This window comes from Peromyscus maniculatus, chromosome 2, assembly GCF_049852395.1.
Source record: "Peromyscus maniculatus bairdii isolate BWxNUB_F1_BW_parent chromosome 2, HU_Pman_BW_mat_3.1, whole genome shotgun sequence".
NCBI classification, from domain to species: Eukaryota; Metazoa; Chordata; class Mammalia; order Rodentia; family Cricetidae; genus Peromyscus; species Peromyscus maniculatus.
In genome coordinates, this window is record NC_134853.1 from 70,938,846 (window position 1) to 70,961,887 (window position 23,042).

Genomic DNA, 23,042 nt, shown 5'->3' on the forward strand with positions numbered 1-23,042 from the left:
CCTGCCCCTTTACCTGCCAGGCCCTGAACTGCTCTTCAAACGTGGAGAGCAACAGCTCCCCTGGCCCTAGCTCACAGTCCCACCCTTGTCACGTAGGTCTGGACGCCGGTGACAGCCACCTCTGAGTCCTGGTAACAAAGTGCCATGAACTGGTGGCCCGTGAATCACACAATGCAATTCTCATTGTTACTGGAGCCTTGAGTCCAAGATAAGGCTCAGACTGGGAGTGTGCAGGAGGGCCAGCTTCCGGGTTCAGGGAAGGGTGCCTGCTGGTGCCTGTGTCTCTGGGGACCTCTTTTGCAGGGACCCTCATCAGAAGTCTTCTGTCTCCCTGATCCAATCACCCCCTTCCATGCCATCACTTTGGGGGTGCCTGTTTCAACAAATGAACTCGGCAGCGACAGGAACATCTGGATCACAGGGATCTCAGGGGAGTCACACTAGAACCCAGAGGTGGCTTGTGCTCCGGTCCTGCTCAAAATCCTGCATGGCTCCCACTGCGTTGGGCCAGAAGCCTTAGCCTTCCTCTGAGACAGAGTTGCAAGTTTCTAAGCCTCTCTGTGCCGCCTTTTTTTTTTTTTTTTTTAAACTGAAAAAGAGGCATAAAAATAGTACCTCCCTCACTAACTTGTAGGATTTCACACTGCACCCTGGAGGGGGCGGTTTAGATCATCGGGACCGTGGCCTCTGCCCTCCTCCTCTTCCTCACTCTTTTTGCCTGCTTTCCAGCTCTTCCGGCCTACCTCAGGGCCTTTTCACTGGCTCTTCCCCTATAGCCCAGCCCTTGCCCAAGTCACCCTCCTAGTCGATAATGGCAGTCCCCTTTTCTGGGGTCACACTCCTTCACTCCCTCCTGGTTGCTTTGTTTTCTTTCCTTTGTCGCTATCAGACAGACCGCAAACTCCTCCAGGGCATCTTCTCCTCTGGTGGGTGTTTTATTTACAGTGGAGGTGTTTGGTAAACACTGGGGAGGCCCTGGGGACAGAGGCCTGGAGTAGCCAGTGTTCAACAGACACGGTCCTGCGGTTGCCATTACAGTTAGTGATTGTCTGACTCAAGGCCTCCTCACTTTAGGTCTCTAATCACACCTTCCCAGTCCCCTACCACACCCCATGGCTCACTTATTGTAAGGAACCATAATTACATCTTTAATTATATCCTTTTCTACTCAGGCTGAACCACACAAAAATTGTTATTTTTTGGTAAGTTAAAAAAAAAAAAAAAGTTGGACATAAGCCTTTCTGGCAGTGTGGTTTAAACTAACGTGTAAGCACCTTGCAGGTCCCCAGGAGGCATCCAGAGAAGGAATGAGGTCTCCTGGCCTGGCAGATGTAATGTGACTGCCAACTGCCTCCTTCCTGTTCTGGAGGAGAGGCCCCTGCCTCCGCATGAAAGCAGCAGCGTCTGGGGTCTTCCCGTGACCGGCAGAGGCGAGGGAAAGCTCCCCAGGCCTGAATCAGGGCTATTGGAAAAGAGCAAAGGCTTCAAGCAGAACCCCTTGAGGGGATCTGGCAACCCTTCCTCGGGGAGCACTTATCTCTGGGGCAGGGAGGATGCCACAGTCTCTGGATGTCCAGGGCGATCCACTCCTCCAGGAGAAGGCTCCATAGCTGAGCTGTGCCGACTCAGTCACCACCAAGGCCACGCCCACTTCACCAGGGAGAAAGTGAGGGATGGAGGAGAAAGGCTGGTGGGAGGCCACACAGTGGGGCAGGAGTCTGTCTGCTGTCTGGCCTCAGGGTCTTTCCTCCTGACACTTGGGCAGTGGTGGGACTTTCCTGTTGCCACTTTTGACATTGTTTTTTTTTTTTTTTTTTTTTTTTTTTTTTTTTTTTTTTTTTTGGTTTTTCAAATAAAATGTTTCAGAAGCCTCAGCATGCTTCTCCACTGGTCAGGCAAGTTCAAGACAGTAGTGCTACCACATACATGTCTCTCTGGTGACTTCCTTAGGGTAAAGTCCCCAAAGGAGAGGCCTCGGAGCAAAGGGCAGGCACATCCATTTCATAAACTTGTTTGGAGGGCGGCCAGATCACCCTACAAAATGACACACCCCGGGCTAATCCTTGCAACCTTGCCAGCACAGAGTTTTAACCTTTTATGTTTATATTTCGCTCCTTTTACAAAGCAGTAAGACTGTTTCATTTATGACATGTTTTCATGCCTCCCTTTAAATTGGAGACAGTCTCCTATATCCCAGGCTGTCCTAGACCTTGGTTTGTAGCAGAGGTTGGTCTTGAACCCCTGATCCTCCATCCTCTACCCCCCAAATGGAGGAATTACAGGCATGATTCACCATACTCTGTCTGTTGGTTCTGGGATGGAACTGGACTCCATACAGCTAGGCAAGCACTTTACTAAGTGAGCTGCATCCTAGCCTCTAAACACTCCATGCTTGAAACGAGGATCCCTGGCTGGTTTTTTTTTTTTTTTTTTTTTGTGTGTGGCCATTTACCAGTCACGTCCCCTTCAAGGACAGGTGATATCTACCCATAAAACAAGGGGAGTGGGGGAGATGGTTGCAGGTCAGATAATCCCCAACTCGACAGTAGATTTTAAAAGTACAGGATGGCTTTGTAATAACCAGAACCCGCCCTGCTCAGGCACCATCCACAGTGGCCTCCCAGATCACACGAGCACGCAATGACAGGGGACTCAGGTAATACTTAGGCCTCCAAGTTGGTGCTGGGCTCTGGCAGCCACCCTTATACTTAGTCTCCTTTTATGAGAGGATAATAACACTCATTTGCAGTGACGCTCCAGATTGAGGGCCATGGGGCAAGGTCCCTGCCACTCTGCTTCAGCCCTGGAGTACCATGGCACCCTACCGCGCCCACCCGGCCCTCTGCTTGTATACTTAGGATGCTGACATTGGTTCACCACCTGCACTGAGGCTGGGGGAGGAGGAAGTCCCCTCTTCTAGCCCCAAGAAAGCCCTTGGGGGAGGGGAAGGGAGATAGGAGATCAGCAGGCGCTGAACCTGTTCCTTAATTGGGGCAAATGCCAGGAAATGAGGTAGAAAGGCCCCAAGATGGCCCAGGTCCTTCTCTCCCTTCACATGCCACAAGAGATGCCAGGGGGTAAGGGCAGCCGAAGGGGCACATTCCTACGCTGAGGCACAGGTGGTTACGAACAAGGGCAGGCTCTGGGGCAGAAGGGCCAGGTGATGTCTAAAAGGCACTTGCAGGACTGGAGCCGCAGTGGGAGCAGGTTCCCCAGTTCCAGCTAGTGAGATCCCCATTGCAAGAAGAAGGCAACACAAGACCTTCATCCAGAGGCATCTTACAGAACGTCCTAGCCCCACGGCACAGGTCTTCACAGGCCCTGGAGCCACTGCACCCTTGGAAAAGTGCTCTGTCCCCCTACCCCGGGAGACACTGCCCTCCTGGACTCTCTGAGGTCCGAGTGTGGCAGAGTCAACCCTTTCCCACCAGACTGAAACACAGAACTGAGCTCCTGCAGCCGGCCAGGGCGCGGACCAGGCCGTCCTTCCCCATTGCCTGAACGCAGGTGGGTGTCTGTTAGGCTTGGGTCTAGGCAGCTCTGGGGCTGAGAGCCGGCCACCGCCAGCGGGGGGCTCCTCCAGTTCCAGGCGATGAGGCTGGTCTGGGTGGCAGACTGCTCGCCCCACCCGCGCGCCCAGGTCGCCTCGGCAGGGACGTGAGGATGCTTCCTCTTCCACCGTTTCCCGGGACCGAGGCCCCGCGAGTAACCCCGCCAGCAGAGGAACAATCACGACTCGAGTCCACGGGGCACCAGGGCCACACCAGGGCCTGTCGGGACTGGCTGCCGCGCCCAGGGCGGGCCGCTCACCGCGGCAGGAGGCGCGGGCGGTGCGGACTAGCTCCGAGCCTCGGGAACCCAAACCTGGGGGTCGCTGTTACTAGTCACCCGCTGAGGGGGCGGCCGCACCGCTATCCCGTTGGGGAAACTGAGGACCGGAGCGGGGCAGGGCTTTGTGTGAGGTCGTGCGGGGGGCTGGAAGATAGGTCTCCGTGGCGCCGGGGGCAGCATCCCTCCCGCCGCCTAGCCGCAGCCCCGGCGCAGCGCGCGTCCCGCCCGGCCGGGTCCCGCCCTACCTTGTTGGCGGCCGCGCAGGTGGCGGCGGCGGCGGCTCCGGCTCCCGCTCCGCGCTTCGCGCCGCCCGCCGAGTCCCCGCGCGCAGCGCCGCCGCCTCCCCGCGCAGCCCGGCGGGCGGGACCGGGCCGGGCGGGGCCGGGGCGGGGCGGGCCGGGGAGGCCCCGCCTGTGAGCCGCCGGTCGCCCGCAGCTCGGATCCCGTCCCGCGTGCACACGCTCTCGCCTCCCGCACTCTCTAGCCGCAGGCTTTGGGTGGGACTTGGGTCCCGAGCCTCAGTTTCCCCTTGCTGAGATGGAGACAGTCACCGCGTCTGCCTCCCAGGTGGCTCCAGGTTGGATCCCGCAGCGGGCGCCGGCACCGCGGCTCCGCGGCGGGAGAACCGGGGAGCGGTGGGCGGCTGCGCACCCGGGAGGGAGACCCTCCCCGCGGCTGGCAGTAGGGGGCGCTGCTGCCCAGCCTAGCTCGCTATCAGCCCTGTGCACACTGAACGTGGAAGATGGAACGTCGCGTCTTTCATAACCACGCCACGCCACACCACCTATCTTGGAAAGAGTTCTTCGTGTCTTGTAGTGATGTATTTGGGGGCGGGGAGAACGGGGAGGGCGCTAGCGCGGTACCTGGCGCATAGTAGGTGCTGTATATATTGAGTAAGTACATGTATTATTACATTTGATCTATCAACCCCTTCCATCTAGACATAATACCCCCATTTCATAGATAAGAAGTTGAGATTGGCTAAGTTCTTGGCAGGCTCTATTAACTAATTTAATGTGTGTGTGTGTGTGTGTGTGTGTGTGTGTGTGTGTGTGTATTTGTGATGATGGGATTGAACACAGGGCCTTGTGAATGCCAGACAAGTGTTCTATCACTGAGCTACACTGTGAGAACTCTTTTTTTTTTTTCTTTCAGTGAAACAAGGGTTCACTAAGTTGCTCAGATTGACTCTGAACTAGCTATCTTCCTGCCTCAGCCTCAGGTAGCTGGGGTTGTGGCAGTACACCACCACACGCAGCTCTGGTGGAGTCCTGATCTCTTTAGAGCAGCCTGCCTCGGGGTCCTGGATCACAGCGCCCTGGGTCATCCCCTGCATGCAGCTGAGGGTTCCCTGCATCAAAGCCCCCAACTCAACCTCTTGGAGCTGCATTGGCAGAGGGACACAGCATATACTGGATGTGGACACGCGACAGTTGGACCTTGGCATTCACAGGTCCACGGTATTTTAAAAGATTTTTATCATGTGTTTACATGTGTGTCCGTCCATGTGTGTGCATGTGCCTTTGTGTAGAGGTCAGAGGAAATCTTTCAGAGTTGGTTCTTTCCTTCCATCTTGTTTCTGCCATGCTGCATACTCCAGGCTGGCTGTCCCTTGGCTTTTGAGCGATTCTCCTTCCTGCCTCCCATCTCCAAGCAGGAGAGCTGAATTCAGATTTTTTTTTTCTAACATGGTTTCTAGGGATAGAACTCAGGCTGTCGGCCCTCTGTGGCAAGCACTGTCCCCCACTTAGACATCTTGCCAGACTATTTGTTTTCGTACTCTTTTAGACATGGCCCCCACATAGCCCAGGTTGCTCTCAAACTGTCTATGAACTAAGAATAAGCCTCAAACTCATCCTGTCTCCACCTCCCAAGAGCTGGATTATAAATTTGTACCACCACGTTAGGCCAACTAAGGTGTTATCTGGGAGCGGGCTGAGTCACCTGAATGTTCCAACTCCCTAAAGGCTGAGACCAGGGTCTCTGGTGCACCTCTCCCAACATCACTACCCCCCCCCCCCCCGCCCCCCAGCCTCTGCTCACACCGTCCCCTCTTTCCGAGTCATTTTCTAAGAAACCTCTGTTCATGGGTGTCGGGCCAGTTGGTGGCTGAGGACCATGAGCATACGGACCCATAAATCAGAGGAGAGGCCTGGAACCCGGCATGCCCCTCTGTGCCTGGGGAGGGACCCACCCGGTTTCTTACCTGCTCCTAATCCTGCCCCAGGTGTGGAAGACTGGCCCCTGACAACTCATGTTACACACAGGGGCACAACTGACCAGGGCCTGGTTAAACACCACTCAGGTGGGGCTGGGGAGAGTGACCAGGCCTAACTCCATGTTCCTGGGGGCGGGGACACGGAGTCCCCAGAGGAACACTGGTAATGAGAGTGCTTCTGTCCTAAAGGTGGAGAGCCATCAGTCACAGGGACATCGCTTCATGCCATCCGCTGCTTCATTTCCATCTACTTGTCACACGGAGTTTCCTGTCGAATGCTCCCGCCCACCAGTCTGGGGGTGGGGGCGGGGGCGGGAGAGAAGCCAGCCCCTAGGGCAAGGGTCTATAAGCGTGAACAAAGTAGTCTGGAGGGGAGTCTGCCCCTCCTCCGGGGATGGAGGAGTTTATCAGGTCCCCAGGCCCCTCCTTTGGCCCAGGCCCTTTGTTCTTTGATAAGGCCTGCGGGTCCAGGGGTGGGAGGGCGGAGCGTGGAGTCCCATCCCCGTTCTGGGTAGGAGCTGTGGGATCAGATCCTCCAGCCTAGGAAGCAGTGGTCCCTGGGGAAGGGGCAACAGCTGTGGGGCGAGCCAGGAACCCGACACTAGGGCTGGGGCCCCGGGCTCCTGCCCCAGGGAGGGGCAGCCTCGGCCCCAGCAGCAGCCCAGACAGCCTGGGGCTGGAGCCACCCTGGACCCCTTGTTCATCCCGGTTGCAGTTCAATCAATTCAGACAGGCGTCTGTTTTCCTTTTATTGTTTTGTTTTTGGAGACACTATCTGGCTGGGTAGCCCTGGGTATACTGGGACTGCTGGGACCAGAAGTGTGTTCCCCCCGACACGTGGCTCCCCCTTGTCTCTTCCTAGAGTTAACCCCATGGGTGTGCCCACAGGCCTGCCCTCCCCTGCTGTGTGACACTGGAGGTCACTAACTTCTCGGTGCCCTGTCACCCGGGCTTGACCCGGGTGAGGGCTGTAGGACAAGCCGTTCTCAGCCTGCCTGCCTCCTCATTCGGGGCTGGAGGAGGAATTAGTCCCAGAACCCTAACCCTCCCTCGGTTATCAGGACGCCGCCACGGCCCCAACAGTAGAGAGCGAACTAAGCTCGTTCAGGATGCTAAGGCCGGTGGGGAAGCTGGTCTGGGAGAAGTGAGGAAGAGGAGAGGCGGGGGCGGTGGTCGGGGGAGGGAGAGGCAGAGAGGGCAAAAGGCACTGTTTATCCAGTAGCCAGTTTGATCCGGTTTTGGGAGATCGCGACCCCACATAGCCATGTCTCCTTCAGGTAGGGCTGCTCACCGCCTTGGGCGCTTCCCCGCACTAGGCCCCAGCATCCACTTTGGCTCTCCTCTGGCATGCTTCACGGGGTTGGGGCTGCCTCTTCACCTGGGACCCACTTTAGAGTTACTGTGCCCCTGGATGCCCGTCTCTCCAAGGACTCAGCTTTTAACAGTTCCTCCAGCTTCTGAAGCTCAGCCTCCAGCCTCTCCGGGTGGGTGTTGACCCAGATCCACAAGAGCCTTTACTTTGGGAGTTTCCATGACAGCCTCCACAGAGACCACACCTCCCCACCCCACTCCATCCCCGCCCTCCGAGAGCCGTGCTCAAGGCTCTGATGGCACCAAGTTCACTGAGATATGGACCCTTGTATACCTTTAAACCCCTGTCCTAGGTTGGGAGGACACACGGGACGGCCCTCTGCTGAAAAGACCAGGAAGAACACGAGGAACAGGGCTCTGCTGGGTCATAAAACTGTGTTCAGCTCGCTCTGCGAGCCCCGCCCACCTTCCCAACCCTGCCCTGGTGGCCCCACATGACGGACATGTCAGAGTGGATGGCTGTTTGAGACCCACTGTCCTGTCCCCAACAGGTTTCTCAGGGCGGCAGGCAGGGGTTTCCCCTGGGATGTCCCCAGTGGGCTGTAAACAAAAGGGAAGACTCAGGCATGCGGCTCCAGACACGGTCCCGTCGAGCGGGGTGGTCTCAACACAGGTCAGGTGGCACTTCAGGGGGGCTATTGCCCAGAAAGACAGATGCCCTGAAAACGTAGGCCTTGAATTTGGAGTGCCACAAGAATGGTGACCAAGGCCCTGAGCCAGAGGGTGCCAGTGGGAACACTCCTGACGCCTTGGCCTGCCCGGGAATACTGGTAATGAGAGTGCATCTGTCCCAAAGCTGTCGCAGGGACTTCGCTTTATGCTAACATGCCTCAGACAGGAAGAGCAGGAAAGGTCAAGGCCAGGCTCAGTTACATAGGAGAATGAGGTCAGCATGAGCTCCATGAAACCGGGTCTCAAAAGACCAAACCCAAACCAGACGGAAACCGTCATGCCTCAGAGGATGCTCCAGGTGACCAGGGTGTACTCCCGCCAGCCCGCCTCCATGTTAAAGTGCTCTGTGGTGTGGTGATACAGGCCGGCAAGCCTGGGAGACCAAGAAGAGTGACTCCGACCAATGGCTTCACAGCAAGCAGTGTCCATATGGGAGACGAAGGTCCAGAGAGGAGAAGGGCCTGCTCCAGGGTCACACAGACCTCTGGCCCACGCCCGTATTCTAGGCTCCTGCCGGCAAAGGTAAGAACGGCTGTGGGGAGCAGAGAGGCAGGTCAGCCATCACCTTCCCCTTCGTCCTCGCTGAGACAGCTCTCGGGCGCTGCTCTGCCCCTGGAGGCCCGTCTCTCCAAGTACTCGGCTTTCAGCAGCTCCAGCTTCCGAAGCTCAGCCTCCAGCCTCTCCCGGTGGGCTGCCCGGAGCTGCCGCAGCTGCTTCATGGGAAAGGGGTTCATGTCGTTGAAGGCGATGCTCATGAGCTTCCTGGGAGGAAGGTAGAGTCAGCCAGTGCAATGGTCGCTGGTTCCGGGCCTGTCCTGACACCCATCCACCCCGGGATGGTGGCCCTGCCTTCTGGAGCTTACCTTCCTGGGTGAGGGGGTGAGGTGGGAGGGGAGGGGAGACCATTCCCATGCAGAGCTGAGGGTGGAGGGAGCGCAGCAGGCACCTGACCCGGTAGGGAAAGGCTGCTCAGGAGGGTTTCCTAGAGGAGGGGTATGGGAGCTCAGCTTTGAAGAAATGGACCAGGCCCAAGATGGCGGTGGCAGCGGAGGGAAGTGGCCAGGAGGCTCCAAGTAGGAGAAACACAGAGGCCAAGCCAGCGGTGGGGTTGGTTGTTCTACAGCCTGGGTGTTGGTGGCAGGGTGAAAGTGGGCTGGGGAGCTTGTGTGCCATACAAGGACACAGATGGACTGAAGGCAGAATGGCCCCTGGGACTCCTAAGCTGGGGGAGGGATGGGCATGGCGTGTGTGTGTGTGTGTGTGTGTGTGTGTGTGTGTGTGTGTGTGTGAACAGAGAGGTGGGCAGCTCACCGGCTGTCGCAGATGGTCTTGGTGAAGAAGCGCAGGTACTGGTAGATCTCCAGGCTGTCCTGCAGACGCAGGATCTCCTCCTCATTGTACTTGAAGACGGCCAGGGCGTAGCGGAACACCACCTAGGGTACAGTGGGGTCTCAGTGGGGTGCAGGAGCCCAGGCGGGGACTGTGCAGGGAGAAGCCCAGAGACTCTGGGAATGTGGAGGTTCCTGGCAGGCCGGGTGTGTGTGTGTGTGTGTGTGTGTGTGTGTGTGGTGTGTGTGGTAGGCAGGGGTTGGGGGAGAAGGCTAGAAGAACAGGCGACAGAAGACCCTAGAGGGAGCACAGCCTGAAACATGGCTTTGTGTCTGGTCTCCGCATACCTGCTCCCTCTACAAGAGGGCACAAGGAAGCACTGCCCTGCCAGAGTTAAGGTGTTAGTCCCACTAGCATCTCTGCTTGGTGGAGACCCCCACCAAGATCTCCTGGCAAGGTCACAGGCAAGGTCTGGAGCAGACCCAGGCTTCAAAGGTGGGGCCACTGCGTCCTCTCATATTGCACAGAACACTTTCCAGTTTAAGAAGCTGTGCTCTCAGATGTCCCAAACAGCTCTGACAGGTGGCAGGCTTTCCATTCTGTGGGGCCCGGCTGGGCAGCTGGGCCCAGGCATACCCACCTTTGTCCCTTCATATAGGAAGGCGTCCCAGACCCGCAGGAGGATGTCACTGATGAGGGAGTCGGCAAAGACCACGAGGAACCAGTTGAAGGTGATGAGGGAGAGGTCTATGTGGTGCTGGCCCAGGTGCGCTGTCAGCCGGGGCAGCTTCTCGGAGAGGAGGTCCTGGAGCACCCGCTGGTCCACCTGGAAGGCGGCAGAGGCCGCTCACATCTGCTGTCTCTCTCCCCGCCTGCTCTCCAGACCCCATCAGTCTATGTGCTCAGAACTGCGTGGGTGGGCCCACTTTGTACCAGGGGCGCACGCGCTGTGCGTGTGTGTGCATGTATGTGAGTGTGTGCACGTGCGTGCGTGCGTGCGTGTGTGTGTGTGTGTGTGTGTGTATGTGCATGTGCGTGCATGCGTGTGTGCGCGCGCGCGCGTGCGCGCGCGCGTGTAGTATGTGTGAGCAGGTGTAGTGACCATGGCTCCTGACACAGGTGAAATGCCCAGGCAGAGAAACAGCTTTGGCAGGGGTCTCTCTATGGGTGAGTTCTTGGCTCCTTCACTCAGCCAATGTCCCTGGCAGTTGGAGGAAATCAGCCTCATGCTCACCTGCACAGAAAACCAGGAGCATCTTTCTAGGCTGCTTCTCTGGACCCATATTGGCCTGACCCTTAAGACACCTGGCAGACACTTGGAGTGGGGGCCTGGGACAGATGCTGGGGGAGAACAGTGACGTGCCACTTCAGAGAGCAGGAATCCCCTTACAGCAGGGCGCTGAAGGCCACTGCTGCTAGTGACCTCTCCCGGGGACTCTGGCTTATTTATTTCTGTGGACGTGGCTGACGACCCCCTGCAACGGCTCCCTCCTCCCCGGCAGTGTCCTGATCCGTGCCCCCTCCTGCTCCTCCTTGTCTGGAACCGTGACTGGCTTCCCCATGTAAGTCTGTCTGGGCTTCAGGGTCGCCCTGGTGAGGACTCAGGGCAGCCTTTCTTCCCTTCCTCAGAAGCATGGCAGCAGCAGAGGCCGTGGCCAGCCCAGAGCTCCAGGTGAGTAACCAGATCTGTGGTAAAACGGAGCCAAAGAACTGCCTGTGATCCGCGCCAGGGCAGTCAGGGCAGGGGACAGGCCTCTTCCCTCTGCTGGTGACCAGGGACACTGGGTGGGGACCCAGGCTGCCTACCTTCTCTACGGTTCCGAAGGTGGCAAATTCTCCATTACCAAAATAAAACCAAAAGGAAGCTTGGCGCTGCTGCTCAATGCATTTCGCTTTCAGGGACATTAAGATCCAGAGGTGAAACATGGTATTTCCCAGCCTGCCTTGCAGCCCGGGGGGCAAACCTAAGATACGGTTCTCACCAACAGATTTAAGCAGGAAGTAGAAACGGTGGACTGAAAGGGTCAGCCCCGCCCTTGACTGCTTCTTCTGGCATACACCACGGCCACAGGATTAAGGGCGGGGTGCTGCCCTCTGGAAACCACTGGGTGACAAGTACGAGGATGGCAGAGCAGGGAGCTGGGAAGAGTCTGACCACTGACAGCATTAGGGACTGGGTACCACTCTTAGGCTCTTCCTCTCTGTGAGGCCGGATGCAGTCTACGCTGGCTCTCTCTCCTTGCAGCTGCACATGACCCCTGTCATCCAAAGGGCAGCCCAGGAGGAGGAGGGCAAAGAGGTGAGGGGGGAGGCTGGGTGTGTCGAAGATGAAGTCTACCAGGCAGAAGGCCGCCTCAGCAAGGATGAGGCGGGGCACTGGGGCAGGACTTGGCATTTAGAACTTTTACACCCACGGTGACCTTATTCCTATTCTAGAATAGGTCGTCCGTCCCGGGGTTCAGAGTGGTGATATGCGGAGGTCATACAGCCCATGGGCCGTGAACCCTGCTCTGCCTGATTGAGGGCAGCAGCACCCCCCAGGGATATGGCTTAACCACAAGCATGTGCGGGGATGGCGGCCATCACCCCCAGCCCATTCATCACCTGTCTCACCATCCTGTGTCTCTCTCAGTTCTTTTTTTTTTTTTTTCCAGGCAGGGCTGAGGACCGAACCTAGGGCCTTGCGCTTGCTAGGTAAGCACTCTACCACTGAACTAAATCCCCAACCCCAGATTCCCCCCCCCCCCCCCCCCCGCCCCAGACAGGGTTTCTCTGTGTAGCTTTGTGCCTTTCCTGGATCTCGCTCTGTACACCAGGCTGGCCTCGAACTCACAGAGATCCGCCTGTCTCTGCCTCCCGAGTGCTGGGATTAAAGGCATGGGACACCACCGCCCCCCTCTCAGTTCTTGACCGGTAGATGGCAAAGGACATTAATTTCTTTCTCCCCTCCCCAGGAAGCAGCTCTTCCCGGTGGTATGACGCCACCAGTGGACTAACACACCTCCAGTGGGCAGGACCTCACACTCTTCCAGGCCCCCAGCTCACTGGGAACCTCCAGCCGTCGGAGAGGGGTTATAGGCCCCTGTGTAGGAGAGGTGGAGGCCCAGGATCTGCTGCCCTGAAGGAAGGAACTCCTCTAGGGATTGCCTCAAACGGCCACCATGTAGCCTCCCCCGGAGATGCAGTCAGCTCACCTGAGAGGCCGTCAGTGTCTTGCTGTAGTACTCAGCTGGCAGTATGGTCTCCACAATGGCTACCAGGCACCAGAAAGCACTCTCCTCATCCTCTAGGACCAACAGGGCGATGGCCGCCAGCCTGCAGAGGAGGGAGAGGCCTGGAGTGACCCACAGCAGTTGTGGCACTGCACGGCAGAGGCAGCGTCCTGGATCCTGGGGCTGAGCCCTCGCTGACTCTAGTACTGCTTCGCGACCAGGCTGGTCATCATGGCACCTGGGGAGAGGCGCTGCTGGGGGAGGATGCCCAGGGTGACTTCCAGAGCGACGAGGACACCAGTTCAGAACAGAGGCTCCGAGCCTGGGTTGCCTGGGTGCAAGTTATATTAAATTGTTTCCTGGGTGCCCTTGGGTAAACTGCTCAACCTCTCTGAGCCTCGGCCTCCTAGAGTCATCAGGACTGGGTGAGGACCAACGGTCAGCCCTCTTGGGCTGTCAACACCTCTGGTGTCCAACCCAGTGCATGGCATGCCGAGCTGCACGGTCCCAGGTGAGAACAGACCTCATGCCCCACTCACAGGCGTACCCCTGTGCACTCAAAGCCCTTCCCTCCTGAGCACCTTCACCCAGTTTGGAGGTCCCGTTGAGACCGGGGCAGGACAGACACAAGCCGAGAGCCGAGTGGGGACATCTTCCCAGAGTACACTCTGCTCGTCCACCTTCCCTGAGGGGCCACATCCATCCGGGGCCAAGCCCAGAACACAATCCCCAGCACGTCTTCCATGGACCGGTGTAAACAAGGTCCCACATCCCGGGACCACTGCTCATTCCAGCCACTCTTGGAGGCCCACAGGACCGTCTGCAGCATGAGCCCCTGGGAGGAGACTGATGCAGGGGGTCCTTGGGGCCATGGGGCCCTTCTGTACATCGCCCATGAGGGTGCAGCCCTCCTCGGGGCACCTGTAGGGAGAAGGGGGCCTTCACTGGAGGTCATGGGTTCTCAGTGGACTTTAAGAAGCTTTGATTTTTATTAAAACTCTTTTTTTTGAGACAGTCTTGATATATAGCCAGGTTGGCCTAGAACTTGAAATCCTTCGGCCTCAGTCTTCGGATGCTGGGGTCACAGGTGTGCGACACCACAGCCTGCATCGCAGAGCCCTTTCAGAGCCGGGTAATTATGCTTCTTGGGGTTCCTCATGGACTGGATTCATGACCTCCATTTTCTTTTGAGGTTCATGACTTTTAGAACCAGGGCTGATTCTCACAAAGGTGTGTGTGTCTGCGTGTGTGTGTGTGGGGTCCTCCTTTCCCAGCCATTGGAAAGGAACTGTTCCCTGCTCCGGCTTACAAGTTTATACAAACCCTCCTGAGTCTGAGCTGAGTGCAAAAGAGAAAAACAGCCGCGGGTCTCTTGGGACCAAGGAGGCTCTGCCCTCTCCGAGCTGGGGGAGGGCACCTGCAGAGCTCATTGGGCTCAAGAACAGAAAACACCTGTGTATCAACTCCCACTCTATCATGCCCAGGGCAGACATATGTAATTGATCAGGGAACTTTTTGCTATGGAGCCTGGATACTGTCCCAGCAATTCCTTCAAACGGGTCTCCAGGCAGCTTCTTCCCGTGGGTCACCTCTGATCAAGGCAAACTCCTGACCCCACAGATGGGGCAACTGGAACTCAGAAGGCAAAAGCGGCCATCGCTTAAGAGCCTATTGGCAGAGGGGACAGAATCCAGGACCCCGAAGTCCAGCCTGCTGCTGTCTGTCTACCCTGGCCCACCTGCTCCCCCAAAGCCCAAGAATGTCCTCAGCTCAGGAACTGCTGTCAGTATTGGTTTAGACTTTCACACACATAAGGCCAGTTATCAGAGGCTAGTCCACCAGGGCTCGCCACTGCTTGGGGGTTACCACCAGAGCAGGCCTGCAAAGGCGTGTGCAAATGGTGAAGGAGAACTACATTTAACACACTCCAGTTATTTTCATGGGGAAGTGGATTTCAAGCGCTTGTTCTAAGTTGGCGTTAGACATCTTCACATTATCTGTTACCTCAGGAACAAGACTGTTTATTCGGACACAATGCATGCAGTTCTAAGACTGACCGCTAGATGGTGACAGACAGCCATAAGGGGCTTGCAGCTGCAAAACACACCTCTCTTGAGATCCAGGCAGGCGCTATTATACATAGCTTTCTATTTAAAGCAACAGCATAAATATTTGTGTGAATACCAATCATGTGTGCTTGTGTATCAATTTAAATAAAGGCAGCACAGAGAGATACACTGAAAGCCACCTGTCCTTTTATTCCACTTGTCCCTGTGGCCTCCTGTACTCACGTTGCTTCCTTTTACACAGGGCATTCTGTCCCTGTAGCCGACTTTAAGGCCCTCCTGCTATGAGACCTTTCCTTGTCCCTCAACCACTGGCCAACTCCCGAAGTCCAGAGCCCCAGGGTGGCTAAGTCCCCCTGGTCTCCAAAAAGGACACACGGATCAGGAAGGCTTTGGGGTGACCCAGCATCCTCCCTGGCCCAGTTCCCACTTAAGAGGGTGGGTTGTATGAAGGACTGAGCATGGGGCCAATCCAGGGCAGGGGCTGCAGAGCTGTGTGCATGGTGAAATTCTGGACAGCTTCCTCAACATCTCAGGTCTCAGCTGGAACATGGGGCTCATTTTCACCTGCAGGGCCACAGATAAAACCTACCACTCGCCTAATTCCAGAGCTTCTGATCCCTCATGGCGTTCCCCTCTCCCCCTCCATTTTTCGAGGGTGCTGGGGATTGAACTCAGGGCTTTACACATGTTGGGCAACCATTCTATCATTGAGCTATATCCTCAGGCACCGCCCCCCCCCACCCCGCATACACACACTCCCCCAGACAAAGTATTCACTAAATCATGCAGGCTGTCCTTGAATTCACAATAGTTCAGACAGGCCTTGAACTTGTGACTTTCCTGCTCCAGCCTCTGGAGTAAATAAGATTATAGGCCTCTGATACCAGACCTATTTTCTTAACTCCTCCTCCTTTTATTTTTTTAGTCAAGAATTCATTAGCATTTACTATTTTACTTGTTTAGATAAAAAGAATTACTATTTTTATGTACATCTGTGTGTGTACTTATATGGGTTTATGCTCAGCACATTTATGTGCCTGTGTCCATGAAGGCCAGAAGAGGGCGTCAGATCCCCTGGAGCTGGAGTTATGGGTGGTTGTGAACCACCATGTGGGTGTTGGGAACCAAATCCTAGTCCTCTGGAGGAGCAGCAAGTGTTTTATCAACTCGACACAGGCTAGTCGTTTGGGAAAGGGAATTCCAAATGAGAAAATACCTCCGTAACACTGGCCTACAGGCAAGCCTGTGGGACGTTTTCTTAATTATTAGTGTTTGTGTGGGAGGGCCTAGTCTACTGTGGGTGCCCCCCCCCCGGGGGCAGGTAGTCCCGAGTGCTCTAAGAGAGCGGGCAGAGCAAGCCATGGGACCCAGCCAGTGACTGGTGTTTCTCCATGGTCTCTATCAGTTCCTGCCTGAGTTCCTGCCAACTTCCCTGGATAATGACCACAAGCGGTAAACTGAAATAACCCTCTCACGTCAAGCTGCATGTGGTCATGGTGGTTTATCACAAGAGACACACTAGACACCATCTCTCTAGGCCCTCTCAACCTTCTTTTTCAATTTAATTTATTTGTGTGTGTATATGCATGTGTGCTGGGCGTGTGCTGGATGGGTGGAGGCCAGAGGACAGACAACTTGTGGGAGCTGATACGCCCCCTCTGCCTGGTGCGTCCCATCCCGGGGCTCAGCTCGTCAAGCAGGGCGGCCAGCCTCCTCACCTTCTGGCCGTCCCTTCACGGCTATTCCTAAAGAACCTTCATGTGTCACAGTCTTGCTGGGCTAGGACTGAGTGGGCAGGGCTGTCTACGGTCATCGTCCATCCCCGGCAGAGCAGCAATCCAGCCTGACAGTCTTGCTGAGGGCTGGGGACTGAGCTACGTGGCTGCTGGGAGTTTAACTCACAGATCCCAGAGATGACATACACATGCTCAATTTCACTCACAGTTAGACCAGAGATAGGAATACAGAAAATCTCTGCCCCTGGGACCCACTGAAATCCGAGTGAGGACATGCCGAGCCTGATTCTGCGCTAAATAAATGTCACACATCACCTGTTCTGAAGGGAGAGTAGACAGCTTATGTAAATCTAGCGCGAGGCTATGTGCGCCGGAACTAAATTGAGTCAAACTTGCTGTGGGAAATGTATGAGACTATGCAATTTTGATGGCAATAACCAGGGTCCTCATGAGAGTCCCCAGCGCTGGAGGGGACAGCCACTTCTACTAACTGAGTGGCCCCCTCCTCAACCCGATCCCCCTCTGATCCCTCTCCCTCTGCTGTTGACTGGAGCCGCGCAGACAGTAGTAATCCAGGCTGGACCACTCACACTCCACTTTTAGAATTTCAAGCCTGGCTATGAGGGATTAAGGGTGGGATGGGAGGGGTGAGGTAGGGAGGCTCCAGGGCTGAGGTCTCAACTTAGGCAGCCTTGATGGAGCCAACAGGTCCAAAGAATGAGTGGCAGTGACCCCCCCCCCCCGCCCCCCATTGAGAAGAGGATGACGAGGTGAAGAGGGAGAAGCCGAGCCTGTGTGGCTGCAGAGGGGGGGGGGGGAGCAGTCCCAAAGGGGAGCAGACGCCCAGGAAGAAGGCAGGCAGGCAAGCTGTGACCTCTGCCTCCCCAGTCCGCTTTCTTTCTTCGCCGTTTACTAACGCCTGCCCCACATGTAAACCGGGGCTGGGGCCGAGGACCTGAACCCCAGCCGGGCTCAGCCATGAACTGGGCCCTCTCTCTGCCCGTCGCGGGAGAAGGAGAGGCCCCTGGGCTCTGAGCTGCGAGACAGTGCTGGGAAGAGAAGGCCGTGTCGCGGGGGTCTCTTACCTGTTCAGGCCTTGGCAGTAGCCGATGGCGGGGTTCTGCCAGGAGAAGGCCAGGAGCACTCTGCGGAGCCTGTCGGGGAAGCTGGAGGTGGGGCAGGTGAAATGCTTGTTGGTGGGGAAGGTCCGGTTGAGGTCCAGCTCGATCTGGCGGGCGGCGGGGTGCTCGCATGCCCGGCCCCGGGCCAGGAGCTCCTGGTAGCAGCCTGGAGAGCGCAGGTGCTGGACACGGCGGTGGACCAGCCACCTCCAGACGCGGGGACGGTGCTCGCGGGGCACGCCTCCCCGTAGCAGCTGCTTGAGCTCGGCGGAGGGCACCAGATCAGTCAGGGCAGCCCAGCGCTCCCGGAGGGGCCGCTCCACAGCCTCGAGGGCCAGCAGGTGGTGGGAACGCACCTCCAAGGCCTGGATCTTGGCTAGCAGTTTCAGGTCTTCCACCTCATAGTCCGGCACCGTCAGGAAGCCATAATCATCATACTCACTGCTGGCAAAAGGGCCACATCAGCCCGGCTGTCTCTACACGGGCTTTCCACCCTGGCTGCATTGAGATCACGCCAGGGCCCAGCCTCAGTGTATCTGTACCTTTGGGAGAACGGCTTTGCTTCCCGAAGATGAGGAAGATCCCTTTGGTAAACTAGAAGGGCCTATATGCAGCCCAGGAGACATGCCCTTATTGACCGCAATTCACTGTGTGCCCTGTGTGTGCCATCTCGGTCATCCCCAGGGAGCCTGGGAGGCAGGGCCCTTTGTCCGAATTACATGGGGGCTGAATATGGGGTGCAGAGAGGTAAGGTACTTTGCTTATAGGCATGCAGTAAAATAGGCAGACTCCTGCCCGGGATCTCCAGAGCCCATCCGACACAGCTTCCCCCTTTTCCTGTGCTCAGCAGGGGTTTGGCTGGAGGGGACAGCTTGGGTAGTGATGGGTGTGGTGACTGGGTGATCTGTGTGCCTCCACTGAGCCCACACCACCTCGCTCCCCGCTATGTGCCTGAGCCTGGGGAGTCCACAGCTACATAGTGCTGGCATACGTGGCCGGCGGCGGTGGCAGCAGCCACCGTGATCATCATGCCCACGGCCCCTCCCTGGCTGCCCACCCGGTTCACCTGATGGGGCTCAGCTCCACGCTGTCCGCGGCCTCTCCTGCTTCCCACTGCAGCGCCTCCTGGACCAGCTGCCGCAGCAGCTCAGGAAGGTCACCAGCCTCGGCCCCCGCTGCCTCCTGCAGCCTCCGCAGCCCGGCCAGGTACTTGCTTTCTACCTGGCAGTTTCTGGCTTGGAGGTAGGCACACTGCGGGAGAAGAGCAGCTGGTCAGGCTTCTGGGCCGCTCAGGCTGCCAAAGCCCCGAATAGCTTCAAACCCTCCCAGCTCTGCTCTCCCTGCCCGCCCCCTCCTGGAGCTGCAGGCAGAGAAAGGCTTACTGCAAGGGACAGAGACCAGGATCAAGGAGGGAGCTGCGTTCAAAATCAGGGGGAGGAGAAGCGAGGGCAGGCACAGCAGGGCTCATGTAAGGCGTGGAATCTCGTCCTGGGTCAGACAAGCCGTGTTGCCTGTGACAAGTCAGCTAACGTGCCGGTTCACCCCGTACTTCACCCTCTGTAGACCGGGGCTGACACAGGGTCTCCTCAGGATTCTGGCACGGAGCAGCGAGCCCTGTCTAAAGCCCTGCCAGGCACTGGGCACAGAGATGGCTCCCTGCAGGTGGTGGCTGGCAGGATACTGCCCTGGCACCCTCTGCTGCCTGTATTTTGTACTTTCCTTCCTTGGGCTTTTGGGCACCCTCTTCCTCGGCCTAGGGTGTGCCCCTGCATTCCCACCCCTACCCCATTTCAGTGCACAAGTCAGATGGCTTTGGGTGAGTCGGGTGGGCTCTCTGGGCCTTGCTTTTTGTCTCTGTGAGATGGGAATGGCGGAATTTTGCCTTGAGGAGTTTTCTGTGACTGCAAACACTGTCGTCCTGCCCGGGCACAGCTTGCATGTGTCTATGGACACTTCAATCCACCCCTACCTTGGCCTTCCCCCTCCTGTTTCTCCTGCCCACCTCCTTCTTCTCATGGAGAGCTTCCCCTGTCTGGACCCCAGCACTGCAGGGATTTCTGGTACAGACTCCAAACTGCCAAGTCTACCTTCCGCAAAGCAGCCATGGGAGTGAGGGGCTGGAGGGGATCAGGGAAGTGGAGGGGGGAAGGCAGGGGACAGGGAGGGGCCAGACCGCGGATGTGGCCATTGGCCCCTGGTACCTTGGTCAGCAGGGCCTTCTCCTTCTCTGCCACCTTCCTCCAGATCTTGGTGACCTGGTGGATCTCGGAGTTGAGGAAGCGGTTCTGGGTCCGATATGCTTCCATATCATCCTGGAAAAAAGGCAAGGTGGATCAGCAGCGGTACCACAAACCTTCTGCTCTGGAGAAGTCATCCTCAAAGCAGCCGCCAAAGCTTCCTTCCTTGGCAAATTCTCCAAACTACAGAGAAAGGGGGTCTGAGAGACTTCTCCAGCACAATGAAGGGAGAGCCCTAGTCAGTCTCAGAATCATTCAGACCCTCTGTTTTCTCGTCTGTGAAAGGCAGACATGAGTCTCCCCTCAGCATCTGGGGCAGTACATGGCTAAGAGGCAACATCAAGTCAGTGACAGACCCAGCAAAGCACTCAGGGCTGTGTCTCCACATTCAGGTTGTTTTGTTTAGTTCAGACAGGGTCTTAGGTAGCCCAGGCTGGTTCCAACTCCCTAAGTAGCTGCGGTTGACCTTGAATTCCTCCACTTCCTGCCTCCACCTCTCACACTCTAGGATAAGGCACCACCACCCCTATAACTGCTTTGGTTGTTTTAAGTCAGTACGCCTGCCAGGTATTTGCAGCTGTGTGTGGACTGCTTTTCGTCAAGCATCACTTGTAAACATGGCTGTGTTGTGCTCAGGGTCTTCTTTGTTTGCCCACTTTTGACACTGGGATTCGACCCCAGCCCGTGTGGCATCTGAGGATGGGCTCTGCCATGGGGCCACACCCTCCCACACCCTTCTTTTTTTTCTGATTTCCTTTTGGGTTTTGTTTGTTTGAACAAGATCTCATATATCCCAGGCTGGTTTCAACGTTGCTAAAGATGGCTTTGAACTCCAGACCTCCTGCCTCTGTCTCCCAAGTGCTAAGACTACAGGCTGTGCAGAGTGGATGAAGTCCTAACTGTGTATTGTTGACATGAGCATGGCCATGGCAAGGACACCGATGTCTAGACCCATGGGGGTGACAAGGCCTTCCCCGGTGAGGCTGTATACAGTAAACCTGCCTCCTCATTCAGGGCTGAGTTTCCAGGCTGCTGGTGCATCAGAGCACACTGGCCCGTCCCATCTTGCTTTTCCGTTTGTATCTGTCATTTCTTCATTCCCTTGTTTTCCCCGTCAGGTCAGTCCCAAGCTATGCAGGTCTTGGCAATATGCATATACCACCACACCTGGTCCCCCCTTGTTTTTCTTGAGAAGATCCCCTTATGTATCCCAGGCTGCTAACTCATCAGCCTCCTGCTTCAGCCTCTAGAATAGCTAGGACACATAGGTATGTGCCACCATGCTGAGTTCCAGCAGTTATTACTATTATTATTATTATTATTATTATTATTATTATTATTATTTACTGACTGATGGCTATTCTATTGGGAAATTTCCTATTAGCTGACTTAGTCCTTGTTCTTTTGATGTTTTTAAATGTGAGCCCTCGGCGTATGAAGCTACAGTGATGAACAGCTATGAGCCTTGAGATTGACGCTCACAGTCCAGCACGGGAAGTGATAGCTTGCTGCCTGGACAGTTGAGAAGCCGGGCAAGCCAGCGGAAGGTTCCATTCAGAGCCACAGACATGGCTCACAGTCTTTACTCTATTGAGAAGAATATTCCAGAAGCCATTTCAAGCACACTCACATCCCCTGAGAAACGACGCCTTCCCTTTCCTGTTGGAGAGAAGTCCTGGGCTATAGGCTCGGGAGGTGCTTCCATTAGTCACTGTGTGTGAGGTAGACAAGATGGCTGCCACAGCCCACCTGCTCCCTCAGTCTGTGGGGAGCCTTGCTGCAGCTGATCATGGGATTCTTCCCCAGCACCTGGGAAAGCCACAAGCATCCAGGTGAGTGTCTGTCAGTCCCGCAGTTCCCCTGTGGGCCATCTGTGGGTGATGAGCGTTAAAGCAGCATTATTCCCATTTTACAGATGAGGAAACAAGGACCTAGAAGGTGAAGCAACCCTTCAATGACGCAGCTGGGTTAGAAGAGCAAGGATCCCAACCTGGGAGTGTCCAGCCCACGGCAGGCGCTCAGCAAACGCCACTGAGTGCCCGGGACACGCCCACTCCTGCTCCTTGCTCACACCTCTTCCTCACCCAGGCTCAGCACAGGCACCCCTCAGACCTTGAGAATATGGATTTGTCACATAGGGTGCCCGTTTCCGGGCCAAAGGGAAGCCAAGCAGTGCCCAGAGAGGGAGGTGGGTGTAAGCACGGTAGGCAGGAATGGCCGCTGGGCGGCCTCCAATCAGACTGGTGCCCTCCCTACCTTGGGTGCGCGCCTTGGCTCAGAACTGCAGGGAGGAAAAAGAGAGACCTTGGGGGAGAAAAAAGCCACACACAGTCACAAGCAAAGCAAGAGGAACCCAGGCAGGAGGGGCCCAGGAGGAGAGCCTGCTGCAGCCTGTGCAGGATCAGACATCCCGGGGTCTCCCGGGCAATGCTCCTGTAGGGGGACCTGAGTCTACCATGACCCTGCTGCCCATGCTGCATGACCAGGACCCCCACCCCCCACCCCCCGGATACTGTACCTGCCCGCGGTGCTTCTGCACAGTTAGGTTCCTCAGTCTTCCCATCTCTGAGTCCCTCAGCCCCAGACAGGACTTTATGTAATCCAGGCTGGCCTCAAACTCTCTGCTGAGGATGGCCCTGAATTCTTAACCTTCCCGCCTCCACTCCCGTCCTAGTGCTGGGATTGAGAGCCAAGCATTGGCAAATACTCCCCCACCCCAGCTCTGAAATTCAAGAGATCGGTGACACTCCTCTTGAAATGACAGGATAAGAGGGCCTTTCCCTAAGGCTGGGCACCTGTCTCGGGCAAGCAGGAAACGTGAGCACTCTCTGCTCACATACGATGAGGAGGGCCACTGATGGGCCTTCTAAGAGCTGTGAACTAAGACACACCTAGTCCAGGCAGCAGGCCCCAGGATGGGCTCAGGAGCATGATCTAGGAGCATAAAATCCCACGGCGGCCAGTCTCCTCACACCTCACTGATAAATGATGTTCCCACAGATGTGAGGGGGGGGGGACACTCTGGCTCCTGGGGAAGGCAGGATAACAAGCAGCTCTTGCACTCCAGAACCATCCAGCTGGTCTATGTCTCAGCCCTGGGTCTGGAAGAGTGGACACCCGACGAGGAAGGAGGTAAGGAGGCCCCCGGCACACAGGGCAACAAGAAGTGTTCCCACCACCGCGTGCATGGCCAGCGGCTTTCCAGAGGCCTCAGCTGCTCTCCTTCATTCTGCTGTACTCCGCAAG

At 56.6% G+C, this 23,042-nt stretch overlaps 2 protein-coding genes across 6 annotated transcripts in view; both read right to left on the bottom strand.

The window, feature by feature from the left end:
* Coro2a (coronin 2A) overlaps nt 1-4,209 on the bottom strand; it is a 58,659-nt gene extending 54,450 nt beyond the window's left edge. Inside the window, exon 1 of the mRNA XM_076564172.1 lies at nt 4,077-4,209. The gene's annotated coding sequence lies outside the window, so the exon portion shown is untranslated. The remainder of the gene's footprint in view (nt 1-4,076) is intronic.
* A 2,575-nt stretch (nt 4,210-6,784) lies between these two features.
* Tbc1d2 (TBC1 domain family member 2) overlaps nt 6,785-23,042 on the bottom strand; it is a 49,950-nt gene continuing 33,692 nt past the window's right edge. For 2 of the 5 annotated variants that reach the window (XM_006973682.4, XM_015992522.3), the window contains exons 7-13: nt 19,761-19,871; nt 18,626-18,810; nt 17,524-18,000; nt 12,616-12,736; nt 10,062-10,247; nt 9,404-9,525; nt 6,785-8,854 (exon numbers count right to left, since the gene is read on the bottom strand). In XM_006973682.4, coding sequence (XP_006973744.1) covers nt 8,647-8,854; nt 9,404-9,525; nt 10,062-10,247; nt 12,616-12,736; nt 17,524-18,000; nt 18,626-18,810; nt 19,761-19,871 — 1,410 coding nt within the window. In that variant the 3' untranslated portion in view covers nt 6,785-8,646. Of the gene's footprint in view, nt 8,855-9,399; nt 9,526-10,061; nt 10,248-12,615; nt 12,737-17,523; nt 18,004-18,625; nt 18,811-19,760; nt 19,872-23,042 lie in introns of those variants that run through there. The other 3 variants (XM_015992521.3, XM_015992523.3, XM_076564170.1) reach the window with 2 other exon arrangements.